Consider the following 13,077-nt stretch of genomic DNA (forward strand, 5'->3'; position numbering starts at 1 on the left):
TCAATTTTAAGTCTTTCTATCACATAATTTAAATAATATTAATAATATTTTTATTTTATTTTCTTTTCTTTTTTAATGTTATGAAAGTTTTTTAGCATTTTCAAAGCTAGAATCATCTCCGACCATCAATAAATTTTTTGCATTTTATTTAATTAAATAAAAATAAATTTTTATTTTATACAATTATTTTTTTTATTTTTATAAAAAATTAAATATATTAAAAAACTGTTCGTCTACCTCGCAATCTTTCAAATATCATATTTTTAAAAATATTTATTTTAATTTAACTAAATTAATTTATTTTGAATTAATTAATTTTGAGTAATTAAAAATTTAAGTTAGATTTATAGTGCAAGGATTCATATGGTAAAAAAATTGTAGTGTAGGGACTCAAAATTTTAAGTTCATAAATTTTAACTACAACCAATCTCAGTGTCATGCGTTTGTATCTCACTCTCTAACGGAATGACACGGAGGGACTTAAATCAGAGACTTTTGATAGTACAGGGACTTATTTTAAATGTTTTATAGTTCAGGGACTTAAGTTGGAAAAAAATGATAGTGCAGAGATCCAAATATGTGTTTGGCCGAAATAGTAACATGTTATATGATGACAATCTATAAGAATTTCTTTAAATGATTAAATTGATTTATTTTAGCATTAAAATAAAATATTAATATACATATATTTATACTATATATAAAAGCACGGATTGGGGGACAAGCAAATTTACTGAATAATCCTTTCCAGTTTACTACTAAATAAAGGTTTTATAGTCATTGACTAATTATTGTAATTAAAGTTCTAATTAGATTAGGTAGCTAAATTATCTCAAATTTAATTTTTGATATGTAAAAAATAACTAAATTGTCTCCAAATTAGTAGAAATACCTATCTTTTAGTTTGATTGAACTACAAAATTAAAATACTGTATTTGCTCAATATATTATTATTTAAATTTCTATTTTATTATTTTTAAAAATATTATTAATAAAATTAAGTTAATTATTTAATTATGGTTATTATAAAACCAAAAGAAGAATAAATTCAGTATGGAAAAAAATTTAATAACAAATATATTATATTTACTTTTACAAAAATTCTTAACTAATTTAATATTAATTATAAATAAAAAATTGATATAATTATAAAAAATTTATTAATATGTTCATTGACGAGTTACGTTACGAGCCACGTGCATAGCACGTAATGCGAAACTAATATATATATATATATATATCTATCTATACTATATATAAAAGCACGGATGGGGGGGGGACAGACAAATTTACTGAATAATCCTTTTCAGTTTACTACTAAATAAAGGTTATATAGTCATTAACTAATTAATTATTTAATTAATCACTATTATAATTAAAGTCCTAATTAGAATAGGTAGCTAAAATATAAAAAATAACTAAATTGTCTACAAATTAGTAGGAATACGTATTAGTATGGAAAAAAATTTAATAACCGAAATATTATATTTATTTTTACAAAAATTATTAACTAATTTAATATTAATTATAAATAAAAAATTGATATAATTATACTAAATTTACTATTATGTTCATTGACGAGTTACGTTACGAGCCACGTGCATAGCACGTAATGCGAAACTAGTATATATATAAGTAACTAATTCTTAGTCACAATAAGGAATACAATTATATCTGAGTATATAAAGTAGCAAAAACATGGCAGGAATGAAAGTATTTGGCACACAAGTCCTGGAATGAAAGTATAAGACGATGAAGAAGCTCCGAAGCGCAGCCCCAAGCATAGCAGCAGACTTGCCCATAGATGTTATTCCTTGTATACGGTCGCATCTCCCCGTCAAGTCGGTCTTACGTTTTAAGTGTGTCTCAAAGTTCTCCAAAATCCGGACGAGCATTATAGTTTGTGTGATGCAACCTTTTTTGATGATATTATTTCAGAAGATTCTACGCAGATCGAATTACCCTTCAGACGTCACCTGCATTTATGCGAGGGCGTAATTATGTGTTCTTGCGATGGCCTGTTACTCGCGAGAGATCATTATGGGCAGTTAATTTTATTAAACCCTTCCACTCGAGACCGTCGTATACTGCCCAAGGTTGAAAATTATTATACTGACTCAGTAAGTGACGCCTATGACTTGGCTATGATTCATCATCCGATGACTACAAGCTACTGCTTCGACGTATAAGACGTAACCCTGAAAAGGGTCATGTGATCACCAGAGACATTATGATTCTTTCTCTGAAAACAAATTGTTGGCGGAAGGTTGAAGATTTAGGATATAACCCCAAGAATGCCATAAATATAAACGGGTTCCTGAATTGGTTGCAAAATCTTTTAGCACCGAGAAAAATTGTTTGTTTTTCCTTAGCAAACGAGACCACCACAGAGATTGAACAACCTAGGCATTATTACCATAATTATGGTCATGGACTTCCGAGTTTTGGGTGTTTTGCAAGGATGCCTTTGTTTAACAGAGACGAGACATGCTGCTCAATCAATGACCGTCTGATAATGAAAGAATTTGGAGTGACGAGCTCGTGGATGAAGCTCATTACCATACCACAAGGACCTAGAGATCTCACAATTCCATTACCACTTCATCATATGAGCAAAACATTTTTCCTAATTGATGACATATTTAGTAATACTGCTGATCACATGCTAATTATAAATGATTTAGAGGCTCAAGACTACAGATTTGTTAAGACTGCCAATGTCCAGAAGTATATGTTGCTCACAGGACTTACATTTTTAGGAGTTTAATTTCCCCCAACTGAATCGTAAGAACATGTTATCAGTAATCTCATACTTTTCTTTATTTTTTCAGTGTATTTCATACTTTTTATTTTTCTAATTGTTTAATTATTCAATGGATGAGGTAGTCAACAATTTTTATGATGGATGTTCAATATATATAAGTTTGCTCCTTTTTCTATGGGATTAACTCGTTATTAGTTATATCAATGATTAACGTGCATACTTTTCTTTCAAAAGTACAATAAATGAATCTTAGTTAGTTTAATAAATTTTTAGTTAGAAACAAAAGCAAGTGGAGCCAGCAGATGGTTAGAGAAATTGCAGTGGATGAAGAGAAAGCTAGTGTTGCCCTGCCTGCTGCCCAAGGACTACGTAGCTGGAACATGTAATACCATGTTTAGTTCGAGAGCTTAACATTTAAGCATGAGCAATTTTTATATGCATGGACGTTAGGATGCTTGAACATGAAGCTGAGTCAGAATAGGTGTAGTAACACTATTTTAAACTCACATACTATCGTCGAAACTTATACTCACATCTTCACTAATGAGATAGCTCATTGTGTTGTTTGGAAACAGATTGCGATTCTTTATGCTAGGCCTTTAGATGATAGGTCTAGTGCTGCTGCAGCGCTTCTTTCGAATGCAAGAGACAGTAATCGCTGCGGGAAGTTGATAATTGAAGAAGGTGGAGTTGAGCCTTTGCTGAAATTGGTGGAAGAAGGTACTATGGATGAGGTAATGTGTTTGCGATAATACTGCAAAAGCTATTGGATGCCTGGGTCGTGACCAGGAAAGTGTTGAATACTTGATCCGTATAGGCGTTTGTAATGTGTTTGCGATAATACTCAAAGAAGGTGTGAGTATAAGTTTTTCTACATTCTTCATTTTTCTATAGTAACTTTTTCTACGTATTTATTTTACATTTGCCAATATTTTTCAGTTATGTATTAGGCTTGTTATGTTTTGATGAGTTGCCTTGACGTATGGTCTGTGTTGAAGTAAATAATCATCTTGTGAAGTCAGTTTTTGTGATATGATGTTTTGATGGCATTGTTTAACCATATCTGTTTCCGCATGAAGTTTGCCTAATTTATTACTAGGAGAGAACCATTCCAATTATTACTTTTCATCCAAACCAAATTGTAACCAAACAAAACTGTATTCGAAATATGAACAAACCAAATTGTAAATGTATTCGAAATATAAACAATTTGAATAGTAACAGAATCAATGAGACTAAAATATGGGAAAACTACTAATTTTTGAGTGATATAATTCCAAATCATATCGATGCCAGGATCGTTCTCCATATTAACAGAACTTATAATCCAAATCATACTGATGTGAGGATCATTCTCCATGTACAACACAAAATTGCCAATGAATTTTTCAATTCAACAAAAATTTTAGGAACCGACAACATTCAGTAAATCTATCATTAAGAAGTATATATACAACTTACGCACCTAATTGAACTCTTTGATTCTTGAAGTTAGCTTTCTTAACTATTTTTCTGAGATTGGCATCCTGCCTCATTGTTTCCATCATATTGAACGGCCCTGAAAGTGAATAATATTAAAAGAAATTGAATGCAAAATTTAAAATATTAACAAGGACCTGGACAGGTAAGAAAATTGTTGCATTTAACTATTTGCTTTACGCATAAGTAAGTAAAAGCAAAACAATTAAAGTAGCTTTCTTTTGAATCGTAATTAAATTTGTTACACAGAAACTTATCAAGTTCTACATTTCACTTTCATTTCTAAAACAATTAAGGAATTGCAAAACTTTATATTATAGCATATTCTTATACGATATATAGAATCTTGCTATTTTTGATTTCATCCTTTTTCATTTTGGCGTCTTTGTATTTGTGCAACATAGATAATCAGATTTTCACAGAAGCTTTGGAAACATACTCATCATCTAACTTTGCTTCTATAATCATAAATTGCAGAGAAACTTTCTATAGAAACAATAGGAGGGAATTCCACATAATCAGCAAGGTTAAATGTTCACAATCCAAGATTCACCAAAAAGACAAGAGCCAACAATTGCAAGTTCATAGAAAATCCGAAAACCATTTATATCAATAAAGAAAGATGACATAAGAGTTCAACAACTAACCTTGTTTCGGTATTTACACCTTCAATCTCTGAAATCAAAGCAGTTGGAGAAACAAGATCTTCCACGTATGCAATTGCATCACACATACTCCTGCCCTCGCCAATTTCAAACACTCTGCTAATTCTTCCACTAGGGACCGCGATCGCAACTATATCTTCAAATTGATCTTCCACAAATCTCTTAGCTATAATTCTTTGACTAGAAAGATCTTCCGTGTACAAAGGTCGTATATCATCCTTAACTACAATACCAGCCTTTGTCATGTACAAAGGTCGTATATCATCCTTGGTAGTCAAAGAAATAAACTTCACCCAAGAATTTACACCACCACAACGTTTCAAAGTCCAAATGTCAGTAGAATCAGTGAAAGCAGAATCGGTGAAACTAAGGCAGTTATCCAAAGCACCTATATAGCCGTCACTTGTTTTTGGTAGTGGCATAATAGAAAAAGTTTCCAACTCTAAATCAAAAGCATGCAATACATCATTTATATTCCAATACAAAACACCATTGATATGAGTTCCTCTCATTGAGTAACTCGGTTCCCCAACAATGCTATCGCGAGGATTAACTGCATAACGAATTCTTTTCCATGAATTGCGTTTGAGTGAGAAAACCTCGACATAATAAAAACAACTTTGAGAATCATCAGGATGTTCTTCTACAGCTAAAATAATCTTAAAATCTTTAGACAAAGAATCATAACCAAAACCATATGAACGATAGCAAGAACCCAATGGACAAGACGGATTAGGAACCTCTCGAGAGATTCCAGTACAAGGGTTCCAAACAATGATATCCTCGTAATAGCCAGCTCGAAAAATGCAAACCAAGCCATTACAAGAACCCATAATTGTTGTATATGATGTGATAAATGGTGAATCAAGAGTAATAGCGACTTACTAGCACGGTCGATAGTTAAAAAATCGTAGTCTTCGTTGAGTACAAGGACATTAGATGCTAAATTTGATCGACGATTAGAGAAACTAGGGTTTGTGATTAAAGAATTCCAGGGTTTGGAAACGGACATGAACCTTACCAGGGATTTGACGGGTAACTTTGAGAGTATACTTTCGATCAAAAATTCGGGTATATATTTACTCAGGTTCAGTTTCCTCTTCTTCGCCGGCGGAATCTCCATTTTCAATTTTTGATTTGCAGTGAAAACCAAACAGAATTTGCTATTTTATATTATTTCTTTTCACATTATTTGTTTCTTTTCTCTATCGTAGGCATTCTGTGAGGTAGGATAATAGATCATTTAAGCCCCTCAATTTATTTTCACTGTCTTAATTAACATTTGTTTTGGCGTAAGTAGCAAATTTACTTTGATGCCGAGCAATAGTACTGACTCTCATTCTTTTTATTTTCGTTTTTTTGTTTAAAAAAATATTTGAATGTTTGCTTAAATTTTTTTCTGAAAACTTATTCCCTTAATTCTTTTTATATTTTTTATGTTTGTTAATTTTTTTAGTGTTGATTAGGATTACTTTTTAAACCCTATAATGTGTATTATTTTATTTTAACTGATATTGAATACTATTAATTTCAATCTCTTAAATAATACTTTTAAATTTATTTATTTACTGAGTCATAAAAATATAAAAATGAATATAAGAATATGAATGAAGATTAAAAAAATAGGTATGAAAATAATTATTTCATATGTTGTATGATTTAATAAATTAACTAGTGCATGATAATCAAATTATTTTTATATTTTTTATTAAAATTAATATTAGACAAATTTTTAAATAATAAACTGTATAATAGATTATAAATAAATCAAAGACAATTATATTGTTAGGAAAATATTTTATTAAACTTCCAGAATAACATATTATTAATATTATTTATTTTATCATTATTATTTATTTATTATGTTTTAATAAATTTTAGTTTGTTTTTCACAAAAATAAAAAGTTCATCATATGAATAAAGAAAAAAATGACAAAAAACATTCGTTAAATATTAAATCTCGGTCATTTATATTAAAAACATTTTTAAAGACTAAACCAAAAATACTTTTAATGTTTAAATAAGAAACACAATTGATAATTGATTGAATAAATGTGAAAACAAAGAGGCCATTATTGCATTGCGTTGGAACTTTCCCGCTTCGGCCGCCTCAAGAGAAAATTTAGACAAATTGGGTTAACTCTCAAATGCTGATTTGATTCTGAAAATCCCAGTAGATCTCCATTGATTGAAGGTAACCCTTCTTTTTAGTTTTATAATGAATCCGTTTTTGATTCTTTATCTTCGCATTAGATTATTACTCCATTTGATTGAGCTTCTAAAGTAATTATATGTACATGCACAACTGAAACAAAGAACATAATGCTTAGATTAGGTTGAATTCAATAATCATTAAGTTTTGATCAGTAATATCGAGCTTCGGATTGCAACTTTAGGACTTATCCTCTGTGCTGTCTGTTGTAGCATTTGCTGTTAGTTTACTATTGCTAGGATCATTAAGGCTTATTGGTAATGACTTGTGTTTCGTTGTGTGTTTCGGATGATTATGCTATACTATTGAATTAGAACTATTGATTTTTTTTGTTTTTTTGGTTATGTCTTAGTTGGTTTGGTTGACGTTTGAACAATCAGTGTAGAAGATATAATTTCTAACTTTAAACGTGTGACTCGCCGACTCTGAGATTTGTCATTCATTGGTTTTGTGGTTTTCTAAAAGCTTAAGCTTACTTGGTAGTTAATTACTATTTGCTTCATACTTTCTTATGAGCATTCTACATTAGAGGAAATATTGGAGTTCTTTTGAAAAAATTCTACTGAATTTGCAGGGTATTGATCCTAGCTATGTTTAACCTTTTCTTTTAAACTGATTTGTTTGGCACTTTCAGATCGGTTTTCAATAAATGGCGAAACATATTGGGGTTAGAAAAAGCGATGTGTTTGGAAATTTGGCCAGTTTAATGAGAATATGCATGTTTCGCGTTCTGTCCATGGGACCCATCCCCAATCATGTTGCCTTCATTATGGATGGGAATCGAAGGTATGCTAAGAAAGAAAACATGAAAGAAGGGGCTGGGCATAGAGCTGGATTTTTAGCTCTGATTTCCATACTTAAGTATTGTTATGAATTGGGAGTGAAGTATGTAACTATTTATGCCTTTAGCATTGATAATTTTAAAAGGCGGCCAGATGAGGTTCAGGAACTTATGGATCTGATGCTAGAAAAGATGGAGGAGCTGCTCAAGGAAGAAAGTATTGTGCACCAATATGGAATCAGAGTTTTTTTTATTGGTAATTTGACACTTCTGAATGAACCTGTCAGGATGGCCATGGAAAAGGTTATGAGGGCTACAGCGGACAATACAAAGTGTACCCTTTTAATATGCATTGCTTACACTTCCTCTGATGAGATTGTGCATGCTGTTGAAGAATCGTGCAAACATAAGTGGCAGAAATTTCAATCATTGACCTTTAATCAGCAAAGCAATGGCGGAAATAAAAAAAGAGAGGATAATAAGAAGATATATAATAATATCCGACATAGTTTCCAAGTAAACCGGAAAGATGAAGTTGATGAATTTCAAGAAACAGAAGCAAGTGGAGCCAGCAATCTGGTTAGAGAAGTTGAAGGGGATGAAGATAAAGCTAGCGTTTCCATGCCTGCTGCTGAAGGACCATGTGAAAGTAACTGGAATGAAGATGAAGCATCGATGGAAACTAAAATAAAAAACTATCCTCCTCCATCTGGAGAGAGTCAGAAGACTGAAGGGGAATGTTCAATTATAAAGCTCGTAGACATTGAAAAGTACATGTACACAGCAGTAGCTCCTGAGCCTGACATTCTGATTCGAAGTTCTGGGGAGACCCGATTGAGCAATTTTCTACTCTGGCAGGCTAGTGAGTGCATGTTGTATTCTCCACATGCATTGTGGCCAGAAATTGGTTTATGGCACTTGGTGTGGGCAGTATTGAACTTCCAACGTAATTACTTGTATTTGGAAAAGAAAAAGAAGCAGCTATAACATCTGCATACTCCACAATGATTGTGTACTCATCAGAAGTTCTTCTGGGAGCTGGGTAGCTAGAACATGTGATACCTTCTTTAGTTGTGAGTTTAGAAAGCTTAATATTTAGGCATGAACATTTTTGATATGCATGGTTGTTTGGATGCTTTGACATGAAGCTCAGAATAGGTCTAGTAACACTATTTCAAACTTACATTTTATCGTTGAAACTTATACTCACATCCTCATTTCGGTGAAAAATATGTACCATATTGTAAGTTATGAGGAAAGATTTTGACATTAAGATTGTTATTTCTGTAGCCCATTTCTTTATTGGGGTTTGTGATTCATATCATGCTGGAATTAGAATTAGCAGCTCATTCATTTTGACAAATGTTTATCCTGTCCCAGTGAGGCTCTGTTGTTGCCTATGACTTGCAACACATTTTACAGAATTCAGCCAGCAGCACCAACTGCAGATTATTTTTCTGAGCATTTGCATTTTTTTTGTATTATTCTGAAAGCTACGCAAAGCAGTTTGGTATGTGTCTCAAATTTATGCTGTTTTGCAGAATATATTAGCATAGAGCTACCTTGGCTTAAAAGGATAATAGAATGCAGGGCAAAGAGGTAAACTACATGACCTCTCTCAAGCTCTCTTTACTTTTATTTTTGCTCTTGAACAAGCATTTGTTGCAGTATACTTGCCAACTTTTCAAGGTATAAAGTCTTTCTTCTTGTTCTCTCTTAATCCATTGCATGTATAGTTCACCGCTATGCTTTAGAATATTTTCTTGTTTAAGAACCTGGATTCCTTTGAATTATTTATTGAAGTAGTTGAGCAGGCAATGTTTATCTGTGTCTTGTAAGAAGGTTGTCACTAAATACAAACTTTTGGATAACCATTTAATAAAAAGGGTCAGGACTTTCATGTCAGCTAACCTGGAACTGAATAAAAACAGTCAAGCCTTTCATGTCAGCAAACTCAGATTCTAGATAAATTGAATTTATGTCTGCTAATTTAGGGGTGTTATGTAAGTCGGGTTAACAAATTTCGATGTTACTCAACTGTAGGCTTTTTACATAATGGTTACCATTGTTTCATTTATTAAATTTTGATAACTGATTTTTCATTTTTATATTAATTGAAGGTTATTTAGGAATTCAGGTTAAAATTTACTTATGTGGCAACAAAAATTTGTGTGATAATCCAATGTGTTGCCACATAAACAATTATTGGCACAAATTGCTATAGTAACCTCCTGTTGATGTAAAAGATTTTTACTTCATTAACCGAAGAAAACTTTAACCCATGTAAGTCTTTTGGACTTCATAAGAATTCTATAAATGAATCTGCCGATTTAATGCACTCATACTAGTCATTTCTACCCTTCACAAGGTCTAAAAAAGTTTTCTTCCATGGCTAAATCTCTGTGGCCTTATGCTTTTGCCGCTTCGATTTTACTTGTTTCACTTATGCCTAGTTCCACCTCTAATCATCACCATGGACTGAAGTGTCTTCATTTTGCACTCTACCAACAGGAGACTGTCAACAAAACTGGATACATCATAGTGAATGGTATTGCAGGAGCTCACATCAGTCAAATCGCGCTGCCTTTTGGCACTATATTTGTTTTTCAAGATCTCATGACGATTTCACCCAACCCATCTTCCAAAGTTGTCGGTGTTGCAGAAGGAATATCAACGACTTCTAGTCTCAGCGGACTCACCAGCGTTTCTACCGCTAAGGTGACTCTACGTCTCAAGCACCACAAAGGGTCAATCACCATCGTTGGCGGCACGCACAATGTCAAGGCGGCTGATCATCCTGTTGTTGGAGGCACTGGTGACTTTTTATTTGTACAGGGGTATGTAACATCGTCTCCGGTCGATCTCATTGGCCTTACGGTTGTATACAAAATCGAATTTCACCTTTATTGGCCTCCGTATGCAAAGCGAGTTCATCTTGCCTAAATGCTAGAAGTGTCATCCAAATTAATGTAGCTGCCTAAATAATGTTTAATTTTTGCTCTTTTGCATTTTAAGCTTGTGAAATTGGAAATAACATTCTATCTCTAATGGTACTGTCTGTAATCTTTGATATCAATTCAATCTTTAGTACGTGAGAACATAGTCATGTTTGTTTCCTACAAAATAAACTTAAAGGTAAAAAGTTTGAAATTTAATAACAGCAGAGATTTTAAAAGTAAAAGTTGAAGGTTGAAATCTATAGCTGAGGTTTTTTATTTTAGGCTAAACCTATTTTGAGGTCCCTAAACTATACATTTTTGGTTCATTAGGTCCCTTAACTTCTATTTAACTTTTTCGGGTCCTTAAACTTTCATTTTTTGGTTCATCAGGTCCTTCAACTTTTATTTGTCTTTCTCAAGTCCCTAATTGTTTATTTCTTGGTTCATTGGGTCCTTAAATGGATCTTCGTTTAAGGACCTAATGAACCAAAAAACAAAAATTTAAGGACCTAAGAAAGTCAAATAGAAGTTGAGGAACCTAATGAACCAAAAAATGAAAGTTTAAGAATTTGAGAAATCCAAATAAAAGTTGAAGGATTTGATAAACTAAAAAATGAAAGTTAAAGGACCTTAAAATGGGTTTAGCCATTATTTTATTAATCTTTTAGCCACATGACTGTTATTTATTGCATGGGTTAAATGCAAATTCATACATCAACTTTGGTTGATGTGAGTTTATGGTGCGGGTAATTTTCAATTGGTTTAACTCATCAAAGGTCCATATACATTTTTAGGCTAATACCCTAAAAAATTACCCACCTTCACTTTTTTTTCAATAACACCACGACGTTGTAATTTTGTCAATTGCACCCTATTTTGTATTTTTACGTTTCAATAGCACTCCGAAGCATCAAATTGAACACTTTTCATTTGAATAAAATTCAAAACAAGTCCTTCACATTTATCATATATTTTAATTAACATTTAATGTTATCAATACTATAAAAAAACTCTCTTCTCCACAATTTAAAGATTAATAATAAAAATATTTATTTAATATGAATAATTAAATTCCGATTAACCGCCATCTCCCTCATACCCATAACCGACTCACTCGAACCCATCGCTGCCACGGAACACGTCATCACGAAAAACAGTTTTTTTAAGAAAGAACAACTAAGAACAGCTGTTTTCTTCCTCAAGAACACATCGCCCTTCCATGGGAGGACGAGCAAGTTTTCTCGTCCTCCATGGGAGGACGAGGACGAGCAGATCTCGTCCTCCATGGAGGACGACATCGTGTCCGAGATGACGGGTTGGAGACCGGAGAAGATGGCGGGTCGGGAAAAATGTGTTTTGATATTTTTTTTATTTTTTTAAATTAATGGAGAAGATGATTTGTTTGAATGTATTTTAAGTTAATGGACTTGTTTGAATTTGTCTAAGTAAAAAAAAGGTATAAAATGACCCTTAGATTTAAATATTTTATAAGATTTAATCCTTAAATAATAAAATTATCTATTTTTTTTAATTTAGGGTGCTAATGAAACGTAAAAATACGAAATAGGGTGCAATTGACGAAATTACAACGTCGTGGCGCTATTGAAAAAAAAAGTAAAGGTGGGTAGTTTGAGGGTATTAGCTTTTGTTTATAAGTCATTATTTTAAAATTTTGTTATTCAATAATGTTCTGTATTTAAGCGATTAACAATTTTTACGTCAATTATGATAAAGTATAAAGATTTTAAACTTTTAAAATTCGTGTTCATCTTTTCAAGTTTTTTTGTTCAACAAGTTATATTTCTAAAGTTTGATGACGTGATACATTTTGTAAACGTGTCAATTTAGTTACGTATTTAAATTAAATTTTACGTACATTTCACTATAAATATAGTCCATGCTCCTTTTTCATTCAAAAAAAGAACCAAAAAATTCAAAATACGTTAAGCATAAGGACCGATAAAGAGTTTTTTTTTAAAAAAATTTAATTAAACAAAATTTTAAAAATACAAGATCTAAAATGTGTTTGGCCATAATGAAATGAATAAAGGATCAATTCACCTCCTCAACTTTGCATGAAAGATAAAAATTGTCCAATATTGCAAAATCGGATCAAACAAACACACAACTGTGCTAAACCGGATTAACACACCCTCCCTCACTCTCACCTCTGCTTTTGAAAGACACTCTCTACTAACTAATAAAAAAAAGGTGAAAATGATCCTTAGTATTTATCT

General features: G+C 32.0%; 3 protein-coding genes across 6 annotated transcripts; 2 read left to right on the forward strand and 1 right to left on the reverse strand.

Annotated features, from left to right (window-relative positions):
• Window positions 1–4,007: 4,007 nt before the first annotated feature.
• Window positions 4,008–5,825, reverse strand: LOC126676288 (F-box/kelch-repeat protein At3g06240-like). 2 transcript variants are annotated; one of them, XM_050370459.2, is made up of 3 exons: window positions 5,162–5,825; window positions 4,891–5,113; window positions 4,008–4,322 (listed from the first exon to the last, which is right to left on the reverse strand). In XM_050370459.2, the coding sequence occupies exons 1-3, from the start codon at window positions 5,739–5,741 to the stop codon at window positions 4,265–4,267; spliced, it is 861 nt and encodes a 286-aa protein (XP_050226416.1). In that variant the 5' UTR covers window positions 5,742–5,825; the 3' UTR covers window positions 4,008–4,264. The 2 variants fall into 2 exon arrangements, with proteins under 2 accessions (XP_050226416.1, XP_050226414.1); XM_050370457.2 differs by having other exon boundaries at window positions 4,891–5,825.
• Window positions 5,826–6,932: 1,107 nt separating this feature from the next.
• Window positions 6,933–10,546, forward strand: LOC126678832 (rubber cis-polyprenyltransferase HRT2-like). Of its 3 annotated transcripts, none has more exons than XR_007640740.2 (4): window positions 6,933–7,102; window positions 7,755–8,974; window positions 9,443–9,500; window positions 10,413–10,546. XR_007640740.2 is itself a non-coding variant. In XM_050373741.2 (2 exons), exon 2 carries the CDS (start codon window positions 7,770–7,772, stop codon window positions 8,886–8,888), a length of 1,119 nt encoding a protein of 372 aa, XP_050229698.1. In that variant the 5' UTR covers window positions 6,933–7,102; window positions 7,755–7,769; the 3' UTR covers window positions 8,889–9,264. The 3 variants fall into 3 exon arrangements, 1 of the variants encoding a protein (XP_050229698.1); XR_007640741.2 differs by having other exon boundaries at window positions 9,443–9,590; window positions 10,413–10,534; XM_050373741.2 differs by lacking the exons at window positions 9,443–9,500; window positions 10,413–10,546 and having other exon boundaries at window positions 7,755–9,264.
• Window positions 9,597–10,977, forward strand: LOC126678833 (dirigent protein 1-like). Its single transcript, XM_050373742.2, has one exon. It carries the CDS (start codon window positions 10,290–10,292, stop codon window positions 10,842–10,844), a length of 555 nt encoding a protein of 184 aa, XP_050229699.1. The 5' UTR covers window positions 9,597–10,289; the 3' UTR covers window positions 10,845–10,977.
• Window positions 10,978–13,077: the final 2,100 nt, after the last annotated feature.

This window comes from Mercurialis annua, linkage group LG4, assembly GCF_937616625.2.
Source record: "Mercurialis annua linkage group LG4, ddMerAnnu1.2, whole genome shotgun sequence".
NCBI classification, from domain to species: domain Eukaryota; kingdom Viridiplantae; phylum Streptophyta; class Magnoliopsida; order Malpighiales; family Euphorbiaceae; genus Mercurialis; species Mercurialis annua.